The sequence below is a fragment of the Silene latifolia genome, chromosome 11 (assembly GCF_048544455.1).
Source record: "Silene latifolia isolate original U9 population chromosome 11, ASM4854445v1, whole genome shotgun sequence".
In the NCBI taxonomy this organism is placed as follows: Eukaryota; Viridiplantae; Streptophyta; class Magnoliopsida; order Caryophyllales; family Caryophyllaceae; genus Silene; species Silene latifolia.
Window position 1 is genome coordinate 160,443,867 of NC_133536.1, and position 16,119 is coordinate 160,459,985.

The 16,119-nt window shown below is 34.5% G+C and overlaps 1 protein-coding gene across 1 annotated transcript; it reads left to right on the plus strand.

The window, feature by feature from the left end:
• Positions 1-9,970: 9,970 nt before the first annotated feature.
• Positions 9,971-15,903, plus strand: LOC141612025 (uncharacterized). The gene is made up of 2 exons (XM_074430724.1): positions 9,971-10,243; positions 15,278-15,903. The coding sequence occupies exons 1-2, from the start codon at positions 10,076-10,078 to the stop codon at positions 15,827-15,829; spliced, it is 720 nt and encodes a 239-aa protein (XP_074286825.1). The 5' UTR covers positions 9,971-10,075; the 3' UTR covers positions 15,830-15,903.
• Positions 15,904-16,119: the final 216 nt, after the last annotated feature.

Genomic DNA, 16,119 nt, shown 5'->3' on the forward strand with positions numbered 1-16,119 from the left:
TTACCTATGATTTGAGGAATTGTTAATTTTTAACTGAATAGGAAATATTCCGTAATTCATAATCGTGATCTTAGCTTAATTAAGTTATTTAAGGAAAATCATAAATGAGTATAATTATTTACCCATGTATTATATTATATATTTCTTTCCTCTTTTGTTATAATCAATCATATATATATATATATTCCAGATTCTCCTACATTATTTTCATATTGTTTTTAGTAAAAATAAGATATGATAATATAGTTATTAATTATGATTATTATTTCTTAACCAAGATTTCTGGAGAGTCAGCATGATTGTAGGAGGAAAATTATGCATGATTGGCCATTTACCATATTCCTTTAATTGTAATCACATTTCTTTCCAATTTGGAATTCAAATTCAATTTGTTCAGATATTGCGTAACTATGGAATATGGAATAAAATCGGACTTTAGAGAAGTAGAGAAATTATGATAAACTTTGATAAGTAAATATTGCCCGCCATATTGTCATTTTATGTGTGATTCGCGAGTAATACCGTTGAAGGCTTAAAACCCTTAATTGTTATCCTTCTCTCATCCTTCTTTATATTTCGTCATTTTGCATTATCTTATGGCAAAACACCTTATTTACATGGTAATATTGTATTCAATGGCTCCAAATATATACCTATTATTTTCACGTCTTTTTTTATCTTTTAAAGGTTTTTGCTTTTCAGGTGAATGAAACTTCTATGAGTATTCGGCATTGATGAAATCATGGTAATTAGTTGATAATTTCATCAACTTTGAAGGTAAATGACCCACCTGCTATTATGTATGATTGAAGATATCTCAAATTTTATATACTCTGTGTCTTATACAATTGTCTTGCTTTATAGTTTACCTTGAATTCATTTGTACCATTTCTAAGAATAAATTTTCATTTGTTAAATAAGTTTCAGTTTTTTTTTCTCTTATATACTCATATACTCCGTAACCTAGATTTCTTTTGATTTTTCTATGAAGACATTTTTTGGAGGAGATCGTGTGATTATCAAACAAGATTGGTTAAAGTTTGTGAATTCGATTTGATATTGTGCTTTGCTACTTGGTGTTGATCTTCTGTTTCAACCCATCCAATCCAACTGAAGTATGTGCTATATTTAGAACCACATTAAAACCATCTTCTATTTCTGTCACTCATATTTTATCAAGTTACGATTATGATATTTTAACAATAATCCACATTAATTGCATTGAGACCGTTTCACACAATAATTACTGTAAATATTATGACCAAAAACAAACACCAATGCACAATTAAGATGTATTAAGGAGTAAATGAGGAGTATTGTGAGAGTTAGTTGCAAAAACCGAGGTTTGAACGCGAATATTATAGCCATATTGAATGAGTAGGTCATTTACTGATGTTACAAGAAAGTAATTAACAATTTCTCATGTAAGTATTGATTTGATTATGTCCTTTAATAATTTTACAATAAAATAGTGCGTAATTTATTTGTTTTTACAGGACTCACAAAGAGGTGGAGGAATAAATATTCTGTTAAGGGAGTTCAATCTGGTCAAAAATATTTTGGAGACGTTTGGTTTAAAAGGGTAAAATAGATTGAGATATCATGAGTGATGGTGGTTATGTATGATACGCGAAATAGAGGATGATGGAGGCAAGATGGGGTAGGGTATTAGATGGAGAACGTAGGATATAGATTATTGGGTGTGTGGTGGTTAGTTGCGGGGGGTTAATGAGATAGGGGTTGAGACGGACGTTGTAGTCTGTTAGTAATGGTGAACGCTGCTTCTAGACGCCCATGCAATTGCGGCTGGGAGAGGAAATGAGAGAGAAGGTAAAGAATATATGGTCATTATGAATATGTGGTGATGTCGTTTGGGTTATCTAATGCGTTGGCACTGTGTATGGATTTGATGAACCGCGTTTTCAGTCATTTGTTGGATTAGTTCGTGGTGGTGTTTATAGATGACATCTTACTCTATTCCAAGACTAAGGTGGAGCACGAGGAGCATTTGAGGTTTGTGTTGCAAACTCAACGCGACAACCAGTTGTATGCAAAGTTGTCTAAGTGTGAGTTCTGGTTAGAGAAAGTGGCTTTCTTGGGTCATGTGATTTGAAAAGAAGGTGTATCTGTTGATTCTAGCAAGATAGAGGCGGTATCTAAGTGGGAAGCACCAAAGAATGTGGTCGGGATCAGGAGTTTCTTGGGTTTGGCAGGGTATTATCGACGGTTCGTGAAACACTTTTCGAAGATTGCAAGGCCTATGACCGCGTTGATGAGGAAAGAGAACAGGTTTCGTTGGAATGAAAGTTATGAGACGGCGGTCCAAGCATTAAAGAAGCGTTTGACCATAGCTCCAGTTTTAGCTTTACCTGAGGGGAGCGAGAATTTTGAGGTGTATACAGATGCTTCAAAGAACTGGTTGGGTTGTGTATTGATGCAAAACGGGAAAGTCATTGCCTATTCTTCTAGGCAATTGAAGCCTTACGAGGAGAACTATCCAACGCATGATTTAGAGTTGGGTGCAGTTGTGTTTGTTCTCAAGATTTGTAGGCACTATCTTTATGGGGCGGCCTTTAAAGTGTTTTCCAATCACAAGAGTTTAAAGTACATCTTTACTCAAAAGGATCCGAACATGAGACAGAGGAGGTGGATGGAGCTTATCGGGGATTATAACATGGATATCATATACCATGAAGGGAAAGCAAACGTGGTTGTTGATGCGTTGAGTAGGAAGAGTGTGCATTCTCTATGCGTTGAGTAGGAAGAGTGAGCATTCTCTATACATGTGATCCAGAAGGGGGATGCTAGGGGAGACTTGACAGTGGAACCGGATCGTTATAATGATATTCACAGGAAGCGGGCTCTTGATTCTAAGATTCAGAAGTGGAGGGCTGGAGTAGAGAAACAGACGGTGTCTCGGTTCTCTATTCATTTTGATGGGAGTGTTCGGTTTGATGGGAGATAGTGTGTGTCTAAGGACGAGGAGTTGAGAAAGACAATAATGACTGAGGCTCATTGCACTCCGTATTCAGTGCATCCGGGTAGTGACAAGCTTTATAGGGATCTTAAGAAGACTTTTTTGTGGCCTGAGATGAAAAGGGAGACAGCTGAGTTTGTGGCTAGATGTTTGACATGTCAGAGAGTTAAAGAGGAAGAGCGAAGACCACAAGGTAAGATTCAGTCTCTTGAGGTACCTGAGTGGAAATAGGAATCTATCTCCATGGATTTTATAGTGGGTTTACTGAGAAGCCAGTAAGGTAATAACCTGATATGGGTGATCGTTGACCGTTTGACTAAGTCAGCTCATTTTATTCTAATGAAAGATACGTAGAGTAAGGTGCAGCTGGCAAATAGCTACAGGAAGAATGTAGTGAGGCTACATGGAGCGCCAAAGGACATTGTGTCAAATCAGGATGAAAGGTTCATTTCTCGGTTTTGGCAAGAGTTGTTGATGGGAACTACCTAGAAGATGAGTACTACATTTCATCCTACGACAGATGGAGAGATAGAGAGAACAATCAAGACTTTAGAAGATATGTTAAGGGCTTGTGTGATGGAGTTTGATGGTAGTTGGGAAGATAAGTTGGATTTGATTGAGTTTTCTTACAACAACAGCTACCATACAGGTATTAGAATAGCTCCGTTTGAGGCTTTGTATCGAAGGAGATGCAGGAGTTCGATTTTCTGAGATGATAGTGTTGAGGCAGTGGTTTTAGGACCACAGATGGTACAGGGACATGATAGAACAAGTGAATGTGATTCGGCAAAAGATGAAAGCGGCACAAGATTGACAAATGATTTATGTAGACTTACATCATCGGGACATTGAATTTCATGTTGGGGATAAGGTTCTTTTAAAAGTGTCACCTATGCGTGAGGTAATGCGGTTCGGTAAGAAAAGAAAGCTAAGACAAAAGTTCATTGGCCCTTATAAGATTTTGGATCGTGTGGGAGAGGTTGTTTATTGGTTAGCTTTGCCACCAGCTTTGGACCGTGTACATAATGTGTTTCACGTGTCTTAGTTACGGAAGTATGTGAGTGACCCTTCCCATGTGTTAGAGGTGGAGAACATCGAGTTGGATGAATCCTTGTCTTACCTTGAAGTGCTGAAAGAGATCCTAGATCGCAAGGTTCGCAAGACTAGAACTGGGGAAACAGTGTTGCTAAATGTTTTATTGTCTAATCACAACCCCGAGGAAGCAACTTGGGAGGCCGAAGAAGCTATGAAGGAGCGCTACCCGTCTCTTTTTGATCAAGTATGTGTGGTTATGGGGACGTAACCATGTTTCTTTTGGGGGGGGGTAGGAGATGATCGCATAAGGTTTTGGTACGGATTTGTTTAAGTTTTGGTAATGTGAGTTTTCGTTTTGAGTCATAATGAGTTGTGTTTGGGTTTTGTTTTTAAGTTTTCGTTGTGTTGTTGAGTCGTAGTTGATTTAGTAAGTTTGTTTTTGGGTATGGGTTTGAACTTCGGGGACGAAGTTAATTTTTAAGGAGGGAAGACTGTAATACTACGGATTTATGAGGTTGTTGGGTACTCTATCGAGTAAGGCTTACTCTGTCGAGTAAGTTAGTTTTACGTTCTGGAGAGTGTTCCGCCTGATGGATACTCGATCGAGTAGGCGGTACTCGATCGAGTACCTTAGTTACTCGATCAACTAAGTTGGTATATACGGGTTTTTGCCGGGTTTGATAGCAACGCGTGAAAAGGTTCTATAAACATTTCCGTCAATTTATTTTACCTTTTTTACTTATTCTAAACCTTTTACAAGAGAAACCAAACAACGTAAGATCCTTCTCTCACATTGCTATCAAATCCAAGGGCTAGAGTCGTCGGATTTCGGAGTTCTTTATACCGTTTAGACCGTCGTATTGTGGGTAAGATCCTTGTACCGTTTTTATGTTAATTCGTTAGTTTTGGTTAAACCCTAATTGAGTGAATTGGGGGTGTTTGGGAGTATTGTTGATGATAGTTTGTAATTCTATGATTATATGTTGATAGGAGATGATTTCGTAGAGGAACGTTTTTTATCCGTTGCTTGTGTTGATTTTGGTGATTGCATTCCAGGTAGGGTTTCCCTATTCAGTTTTTGTATACATGATTATGAGATGGTTGATTGTTGATTGATATGTGAACATATCATAGTTGGTTTTGGTATTGTTGATATTGTGGTAATTTGTTGCTGTTGATTGTCTGTGGTTTGTGAGGTGCGCCCTCGGCTGAGTGGAGTCACTTGCGGGAGTGGCTTCACGCCCTTGATTTGCCCCTTGTGGTTCCCGTCACAAGGGGGATGTGCACATTAAGGAACATGGGTTATTCGCTCGATGGAGATGAGCGGGGCTTAGGTGTGAACGGTTGCGGTCCCCCACTGGCGGTGTGGAATATCTGTTACGATGGATATTTTGGCAGGGCAACACGCTTTAGTGTGTAGTCAGATGATTGGTGATGTGACGGTGTTGGAGGATTGTGATTGTGTACTTGTTGTTGTATTATTTTATATCGTTGTATGGTAACAGACCCTGTTTAATTGTTTTAAAAATTGTGGTGATCTATTCGGGGATGGTAAGTAGTGCTTAGTAGGTATGGCTTGAATGTGCGCGGGTTAGTTTGGGATGAGTCGCCACGAGTCAGCTGGTAGTCTTCCGCTGTTGTGTCGAGATATTTTTATTTATTCAGTTGAATTTTGGTTTGGAACAGTTGTTTTGTATCTTTCAATTTTGGTTTGAATGTAATCACTTTAAACTATTTACTTAAAGTTTGTTCTTTGATCGTCTATTTGATATACTTTATCTCGGGCAACCGAGATGATAACATTTTCATACACTAGATGGTCTTGGTAAGGCACCTTGGTGTATGGGGGTGTTACAAAGTGGTATCAGGCTAGAATAGACTGTCACCAAAAGAAAGTTTCTTAGAGAGGTCCCAAGGGAGTTAGTTTGTCTTATCGTGGGTTTGTTGTTAAACCCAAAGTCAAAGTGATTGCAAAGAAAATTTTAGAATCTACTAATCGTAATCTGCCATTTACCAAACACTCAAATTAATTATGCTAATTGTAATATGCTAGTCAAACCTTCTGGTAAAATCTATCATTTATAATCTACTTTTGCAATCTGCTTATGCTGAAATAATCCGATGTTTACCAAACAGATCAACAACAAAAGGGTCACGAAATACAAATAAAAGGGTACAGAAGACTGATCTCTCAATAACTTATTGAAAGACCGTCTCTCCCAAGTTTTAGTGTTGTATTTGACCCAAGTGGGAGATTGTAAGAATATACTGGGTCCAATACTATTTATGTGGACACGCTATTATATCGGTTTTTTATGTTTGCTATCGTTTAAGTTTAGCCCATTATAGTGATCCATCCGGATAATATAATATGGGCATAATTACTTATGTCTTATAAAGTATAAGCCTGATATGTTAATTGTGTAGATACACATTAGGACTTTAATTGATACATGATAGGCGTATCAGACTAAGACAGTTATATAGGGTAATAGGGTTTATATCTCCTTCTTATATATAAACAGGGTTATGGTCCTTGGTAGCACACTTTTACCTAAACTCTTAAACATCCCATCAGTAAAGAGAATCTAAGGAGAGTACATGTGCTAGAAGACTATAATTCGAATCTCCTATTCATCAATTCATCTTATTCCTATGAATTCATCGGATATACTTCCATTACTTCAATATGCTAATTATTAATTTAGCATGAAGTTAGGGTCTCATAAGGAATTTAATTCTAACAAGCTCCATTCAATTTGTTTTATCTCCCAAAACTACGTTGCCTAACGGGGCTTAACATGAATGCCTAATAATTTCGCCGCAGATGCACTGAAGTATATGGTGGAGCAAACAAAGTAAGAACAAGACAAAGTCCGACATAATTGGTCTATCATGTTAGTAATTTAGTTGTAAAAGGAAAAGCTAGTCCCATTATTTTCTTGTCCCTTTTGGTCATGCATACGCAAATTGCTCATCGCATTCAAACAAGTCTCTATACATTCTTTTAGTTGATATCCTTGGTTCGTTCTAATTTTTATCACAATTCCAGTCACACCGATTACTCCTTCTAACACTATCTCTTTCACAATTTAATGAATCTCCAATTTTAGTACTCTTTTGTTTTGATTATTTATTTACCTTTATTTTTGATACAAAGACTAAGAAGAGGGGAGAAAGGTCATTTATAGTGATTGATAGTGGATAACAAGTGGACCATAATTAAGGTGTATGATCAAATTACTCATTAAAAACATCCTGATATAGAAAGATAAACTTCACCCTAAAATGAAATAGGTTAACAAGTGACCGAAACGGAGGCATATGAAAACGATTAGTTCAAGTGGCATCTTATTTATGACGGATATATTTATATCTATTTGTGGCTAATGTTTAACATGTTTTAATTTACGGAAAATGCACACGTGCCCCTGAGGTTCGCCATTTTACACGAAATACCCAAAATTTTAATCCGAAAAACTTTAAGAGACCATAACTCGTGTTTATTTGATCGGAATGTGACGGTTCTTTTTTTCAAATCGATCGTCTTTTCGAGAAGTACGATTTGGAAAGAAAAAAAATTGTCGTATTTGGATCCCGTGGCTATGAGTTTTTGTATGTCAAAGTTTTTTTGACCGAACAAACTTTGAGTGACCATATCTCTTAATCACGAATTCCAAACTCAAATTTTTTTTTTTCCAAATCGTAGTTCTCGAAATGATGATTTATTTGAAAAAAAATTATCACATTCCGATCTCGTAAACACGAGTTATGACCTCTTAAAGTTTTCCGGATCAATATTTTGGGTATTTCGTGCAAAATGGCAAATCTCAAGGACACCATGTGCATTTTCCCTTAAATTTAAGAAGGATATACCTATGCTAAAAAAAATCAACTGATTCGTTTATATATAACAATTTTAATTTTAATATTCCTTAATAATGGTCATACTTTCTACTTTAACCAAAAACAATAGTGCAAAAATTATAATGCTAAATTTATATCACTAAATTCGTACCCACCATATGATTCCAAGTGTATACAAAAATTTGTTATATTGATAAGAATATGCAGATTTTAACTAGTATAATAGTTCTTTGTCCACCTGTCAAAAAAAAAATAGTATAATTGGTAAAGTCATAAGGGTGATATTTATGATTTAGGCTCAATTTTCGTCAATAATATAATATCTGCTTTGTGACTCCCTTTACACTACGAAAAATACTGATAATAATATAAGAGGGAAATCACATAAGTAGAATATTTGTATTGAATTATTAATAGTTTGTGTAGTCTAACAAATACAATTGAACATTAATTGATATTATAGTCTGGGTAATTCTAATCTCGACCTTAATCTAAACTTCAACTATCGTATCTTGGTAATTATAGACTAAAATCATTTCATAAATACTTGTGCAACACAGCCTGACACAAATTTATCGTAAAAATGGTTTTTTTAGTAACCATTTTACCCACTAGCTAATAGGAATGTGTTTGGATAATGATTGTATTTTTTGGAAGTATACGCCTTCAGGGATTTATTCGGTCAAAAGTGGGTATGCTTTGTGCCTCTCTTCTCATCTTAGTAAGCACAGTTCCTTAAAAGATGTAAGTCGAATTACTCAAACGATCAAGACTTTTTGTAAAAGAAAGTTATGGCAACTTCCTGGTCCTCAAGTATGGAAGATCCTTATTTGGCAAATTATTATAGATTCTCTTTCGTTAGGTGCTGAGTTCGCAAAACGCAATATTAATTTGGATCATTTGTGTCCTTGGTGTGGTGAGTCTGGATCTATTGAGACTCTTGAACATCTTTTCCGTGACTGCTTTTTGGTGAAGCGTTTGTGGGCTTGTTCTCAGCTTGGTATTTTAACGGAGTTCTCTACGTCCATTCGTCTTAGGGATTGGATTGTTAATTGGATCAACTACCTTCACTCCAAAGATGATTCCTCCATTACATTATCCTTTTTCTATCTTTTTTTGGAGCTTATGGCGTCTTCAGAATGAGGTGATATTTTCGAGTCAGTCGTTCTCGGTTGATTACTTCTTTAATCTCCAAGCTAGTTCAGCTAACATGGTTATGAAGGCTGAATCTTTAGCTTCCTCTAAAGCTTCTAACATGGGGCTGAAATTTTATGATCCTGTGGACACCTTAAGGAGTGATATTTGTAACCATTTTCCGTTCTTTTTGGTGGGAGAAAAAGATACATGTACACCCTTTTAAGCTAAAGTTGATGTTAGTTGGGTGGACTCTTTACATGCCGATGTTGGGTGGGTAGTTTACTCGCCTGAAGGGGAGTGTGTTTGTACCTTTGCTCGAAGTTTCAATGCTGAATCCGCTATTCAAGCTGAAGCGTTTGGAATAAGAGAGCTTATAAGATGGGCCTTGGATCGTAATATTCTTTATTTTGACGTCTCCTCTAATTGTCTCCAATTTCTTCTTCAGCTTGCTAGGGTGGAGATGTCGCACCATATGACTAGGGGGTTATTACAAGATATTGAGTTCTATCTTACGTCGTTTCATTATATTTGTTTTAGTTTTTTACCGCGTCGTCTTAATAAGGTGGTCCATAACCTAGCTAGAGCTGAAATGGGTTTGTAAGGTTTCTTTTATTTACAGCTGCCAAAATAAAAAAATTATATTAGTGCAAAACAGCCTTATACAAAACTAATTCATTTACTTTTGTTGGTAGTTTGTGAGATGATAATAAAGATTAAAAATGAGTGTCTAATAATATGAGATGACATATAAATTATTCCCTTTATCTCAGTCAATATTTTACCCTTACTTTATTTTATGAAGTGAAAATAAAACAACTGCCCAGAGATAATATAAATTATTAAGCTAGCCGTCGTAAATGAAAATAAGAAATGTGACACAAACACGACAAACTAGCTATTCCTTCCACATTCTACTTCATTGTGTATATATATTGAACCCCTTGGCAACAATAAATTCGAAAACAAGAAAGGTGGGATACAAAAACATTTTAGGTATCACACTGTCAGTCTGTCACGTAAACAACGTAACACAGAAGAGAGAAAGTGTGATTAAAACAGATGGAGTGGAGAAATTGTTATCTAGATATGATACTTGTACCTTTGGGGTTGTTAATTATGGCAACTTATCATGTTTGGTTATGGAACAAGGTTAGACTTGATCCACTCTCGACTATCATTGGTACTAATGCTCATGGAAGAAAATATTGGGTTTCTGCTATCATGAAGGTACGTACCTCTATATGTATTCTCACTCATTTTTGTTTCAGACGAATTATTTTCGTCTCTTAAAAAAAACGGGATTTTGTAGTCACTTTATGACCAAATATAACCATAATGATCCAACTAATTTTTACCGCATATAGTAACTTGTTTTCTAAAAATTGTCACATTTAACTGTAAAATAGTTTCAAAATTCCATCGTTTTGAAAAAGACCAAAATAGCTCGTTTAATGGGAGACCAAATGATGTTTTCGTATTCTTTTTTGCTTTTCTATGGATGCATTTAATTTGAGATTATATATACTCTATGATCATGAATTATAATATGAATGGTATTGGGATGATATTATAATATGGTATAAGAATCGTAAAGGGTAACTATTTATTCTGTTTCTGAGTTTATGGGCATATGCAAGAGATATATGACCAATTAAATGTCCAATAAGAGAACGATTTAAAAATGGTCTTTTACGACGAGTTCAGGTGTTTTTTTTGTTTTCATGTATTTTTAACGGTGTATACTTCATTAGTGATAGTAAATTGTGTGCATCAACAAAAAGTAGCTAGAAGAAAGTTGGATTTTAACTTATGAAACGAAGAGTTTTATGTTCCTCGTGAAACAATAATCACATATTTCATGACCTATGTTGATTCTCGTTACCAAGTGCTATACAACAATGTTTTTGGTTGCATAAATCATGGGAAATGCTTCCACAAAAAATGCAACTAATAACTACTCCCTCCGTCTCGATCAATAATTATCCATTACTTTTACTACAAAGACCAAATAAAAAGAAAATGGGTGAATTTAACCACACAAAATTACAACCCCACATAGATAAGAAAGCTGATCAAAAGAACAATAGTACGTACTACGTAAAAATCTCACTTTCTTGTGTCCAACACGTCAAAAGATTATGACATAACGTCCTAGCCAAATTTAATTTATAACGCACAATTCTTGGCAATTTATGGAGTACTTCACCTGAAAAATGATAATGGCTTATTATTGGAAGTTTCCTAGTCCTTAATCCATAAACTTTGTCATTCTTAATCAGGCAACGACTACTAACACAAGAATGTGTATATCTATGCGTATAACAGAATGTTATTCAAAGAGAATAAGTAATTTAACTCAGTGGTTAGGACGAGAGATCCTAAATACTAAGTTTCATGTTCGAATAAAGAAAAACAATTGCAACGGAGAGGAATGGCGAATCTAGAAAGGAATCAGAATTTAAGTGATATGATAGACAAATTTAATTTCTTCAATTTCTTCAATTAAAGATTTTAAGGTACATTGAATTAGTATTTCGACCGCCACCCTTATCAACACTACAAATAAGATTATACCACAAATTGTACCGTAATATTGTAGAACCAACCTAAATTTAATTGAGCTTATTTGTATTTCTTCTGATTTTTTGTAACATTTATTTTTTAATATTTATGTGGATGAGCTTAGAAACCTTACAGTATACCCCGCACTTCATAATCTTTAAAACAAAACGCGAAACATTTATTATGAAACTCAAAAATTACAATGCTAGTTGTACTACAACTAGTGGAATAGTTTATATAAACTGCTTGTTAACCCCTCCCACGGTTTTATCTCGCCAGGACTAAATAGTACAGAGTTGTCTTTTCTATTTTTTTTTATGTAAATTTAGCCTAAATTGTAACACCCCGGCCCAAATCTTGGGTCGGGAGCGGTCACTCACGGTAGCTCGCTAGCTGTATACTTAGCACACAGGTTAACACGGGTCATTTCCAGCGCATTTTATCCTTACTCATGCGCATCCCATGAACCCTCCCAGAAGGTCACCCTCGCTTAACTGTGGAGTTCTTTCGTATGGATAACCAGAAAAGAAAGTGCACTTTGTTGATATGAGTAACACTTTTAATTCCTTAAGCACTTGTCATTTAAGCCTATAAATGAACCTATTTAAGAGGGTACCCCATCCGAATAACGTTTTCGGTTCAATGGAGTATTACATAAATACTTGTGGAAATTCAATCAATAATTAAGGGAAACGATAATGTTCATGTTACTCTTCACCGTCTCACAAATATAAGTCGCGTTAGTAATTTCGGAGTGGCATTATACCTTTCTATAACTAATTATGCGCCTTTTGATACAAGGAAGGAAGTTGGTTCGTTATTGTTCATGACATGTTATTCATGTGCTATTTTATAAAGGTTTTCCATTGCATTGGATTTATAAACAAGTATATAGTTTTAGGGAAGTCCGTTATGACATATTGCTACATTCATAGTATTACTTTGCGTACCGTATTGATTTTACCCGCTTTCTTTTTTCTGTCAAATCTAATCTAATTAGTTATCAAAAAACTTTGAAATCCTATCGTAGCCTAGTTATTTGTCCAAATCGAGTAATGGTAAACCATTTGGATTTGCCTTTAAAATTTTCAATTACTTTCAACATGCTTTTTAAGGTTTATTAATAGTTTTCTTAATATGAATGCATGGCAACTAACAAACCCACGATAAGAAACGATAATTATGCTTAATAAATGCCCCCTCTCTCCCGGTCATTTGTTGTCCTTTTCCATTTTATGGTGTCTCAGTCAATTGTTTTCCTTTATATTTTAGAATTGCATTTGATGTGCAATTTGATCTTTCAAACTCAATTTGCTTCACTTATCATCTTAAAATTGACCTCCCCATCTCCTTGGTTTTTGTGTCAAAACCAATGGACAACAATTGACCGACGGAGGGAGTAATATTCAGGCTACTTTATCCTCTGTATTATAAATCTTTTTACATTTTTTTCCTCGAACCCGGACTAAACCATATGATATTACAAAAACAAAAAAAATCTTTCTACATTTCAAACATTCATTCTAATTTGAAAACTCACCATGACATTTGGACCTTAAATATGTGTTACTTTCTCCGATTATTAGGAATTCGCCCATATTCTGATTTTTGCATATTCATTTGAATTGGCTCATTTTTCAGTTTGAAAATGTTTTCATTAGTAAAATTATCCTATTTTATTGTTGAAATCTACCACCCGACTCACAACATCAAAGCTTGTACAAAATGCGAATTGAGCATTTTCAAATAATCGGGGTAGTATTATTTAGTCACTTATCAAATATTAGAACGTAGTCATACTCAAACTTTTTCCAAGACTTTCGCAAATTATAAAGTATTATAAAAAAGAGTAAAATGACACTTAAATGTGTTATTGCATCACCAATCCACCCATGTAATTGCATTTTCATTTCGTTTTCAGTTTCCTAATAAATTTCCACCACATTCAAGCAACATAATTGATGAGCTAAAGAAAGATTGAGTTTTCTATGGTGATTTTATCAAATAGATGGCCTCCTTCAATTCGTGTGATTTTTATAAAGCTAAAGTCAGCCAACCCCACTCAACATTTAGTAGTTGAAGTCATATATGCATGCACTTCAATGAAATATTTAATTTCTCGTCCAACTTTAAAGTGTCTTGGTTTATATGGATAGTGAACAAGGAAACACTTACGTATCATTATAGTACGTCTCAAATCACAATCTAGATCATAGTGCCCTTATTATGATAACATTTCACCATCTTATACGTTTGATTATTATGCCTAGTCATTATCTATATAAAGCATTTCTTTAGTAATTACAAAATGGAATATTTATGGCATTTAATGAATTCGAGAGATATATTCCACACACTTATAGCAGTAAGGCCGTGTTTGATAAACAACGGATTAATTTCAACATAAGCAGATTACAACGGCAGATTATAAATGACAGATTTTAACAGCATGTTTGACTAGGATATTATAATTAGCAGAATTAATTTGAGTGTTTGGTAGCTGGCAGATTACGATTAGTAGATTGTTAGTCTTTTTTTTTTTTGTTTTTTTTTTTTTTTGTAAAATGTAGTAAAATTTCATAGTTTAGAATATGCTAATCAATATGTTGGGGTAAGCAGCATATTGTAAAACAGCATATTGACCCCAAATATGTTGTTTCAATATGCTGTTTACCAAACACTAAAATTAGCATATTGACTGGTCAAATATGTTAAAACTCTTGAATATGCTTAAAATTTGTCAATATGCCATTTACCAAACATCCCCTAACTAGACTATATATCTGATGTATTACACTTAGTGGTTTAGTTTATGAGATTTATAATAAAATTTTAGAATTTTGTTTTAATTTTTAAAGATTATGAGTTTTATTATTAAATTTTCTATGTTCGTTGAATTAAATATTAAGATAAAAAAAATTACAATATAATTCAAAAATAATACATATAAGTTAAGTTAATTTTGAGTTTTGATATCATAAAATTAAAATGTCAACTATAAACTTTAAAAAGCTTAGAAAAAAATATACATAAACTCGGTTATATATTAGGTCTGTTATAGTACATCACATGTATGTTCTTTTTTTTCAATTATATAGTTAAGGCCCTAAGTTGGAAAATAGAAGGTAAAACTAACTAAATTCGAGATAAAAGGGCAATAAATTAATGATTGGATAATAATGATTTATTGATATTTAGTCTATATCAAAGTCGGTAATAATTTATGTAGGTATCGGATGTACAATTTTCTACTACGTTTTATTTAATGGGGTTAGTAGGGTAATGCATATTAATATTTAACCTTTTTATTTTATTTTTTGACGTTTGGAGAGCTTAATAACAAATCCTAAAATGACAATAGTCATTATTCTCCCATTGTCTTATCGTTATGGTGGCCATTTTGAGTAAAACAATGAAATCATGTATAATAATCAATACATTTCTACAAAATAATTTTTGAGGCCCGTGTAATAGGAAAACATAGTTTTTGTAGCAAATAGTACTCAAGACTAACATCCGGCTAGCAAACAAGAACAAATGATTGCATATTGAGCCCCGATTCTGAAGACCGTTTGAATATGCTATTAGACGACTCTAATCAAAACATAACATACAAAATCTATAAATTGTACTAGAAGAATAACATGTGAATTGAGATCATGCAAGTAAGAAATGATGGTGTACACGTTTGAAATGCAGGACAATGACAAGAAGAACATCTTAGCCGTCCAAACCCTAAGGAACACAATAATGGGATCAACCCTAATGGCCACAACTTCAATCCTTCTTTGCTCAGGGCTAGCAGCCATCCTAAGTAGCACATACAGCATCAAGAAGCCCTTAAACGACACCGTCTACGGCGCCCACGGAGAGTTTATGGTGGCCCTTAAATATGTGACCTTGTTGATCATCTTCTTATTCTCATTTTTATGTCACTCATTATCAATTAGGTTTATAAACCAAGTGAATTTCCTAATTAACACACCACAAGAAGACCATGTGGTTTGTAGGGTAAGCCCAAGTTATGTAGGAGAGTTATTGGAGAAAGGGTTTATATTGAACACTGTGGGAAATAGGCTGTTTTATGCTGCTCTACCACTTTTGCTTTGGATATTTGGTCCTGTCTTAGTGTTTCTATGTTGTGTAGCTATTGTTCCTGTCTTGTATAATCTTGATCTTGTGTTTGGGTCATCTAGTTTGGAGAAAGGGAATCATGAGATGACTAATGCTGATTTCATGTCTATGGCTTGAATAATTTCATTATTCATCTTTGTAAAATCAACATATGGATTATGAATGGATCGGACCGAATATTTTTGGGTTAATCGTTCCTTTTTTTTGTTTTCGTTTCTAGCACGTTTGTGAGCAACTCGGAACTATCATATATACATACTTCATCCGTTCCAAAAAATTGTTTACGTTTTCTTTTCTTGGCCAATGTTCATAATAAGGAGAATTTTCAATACAACTTCTAACATATAACATAAGAATCATGTGAGATCTTGTTTAAATTGTCTTACCAAGTACATTATGAATATCAA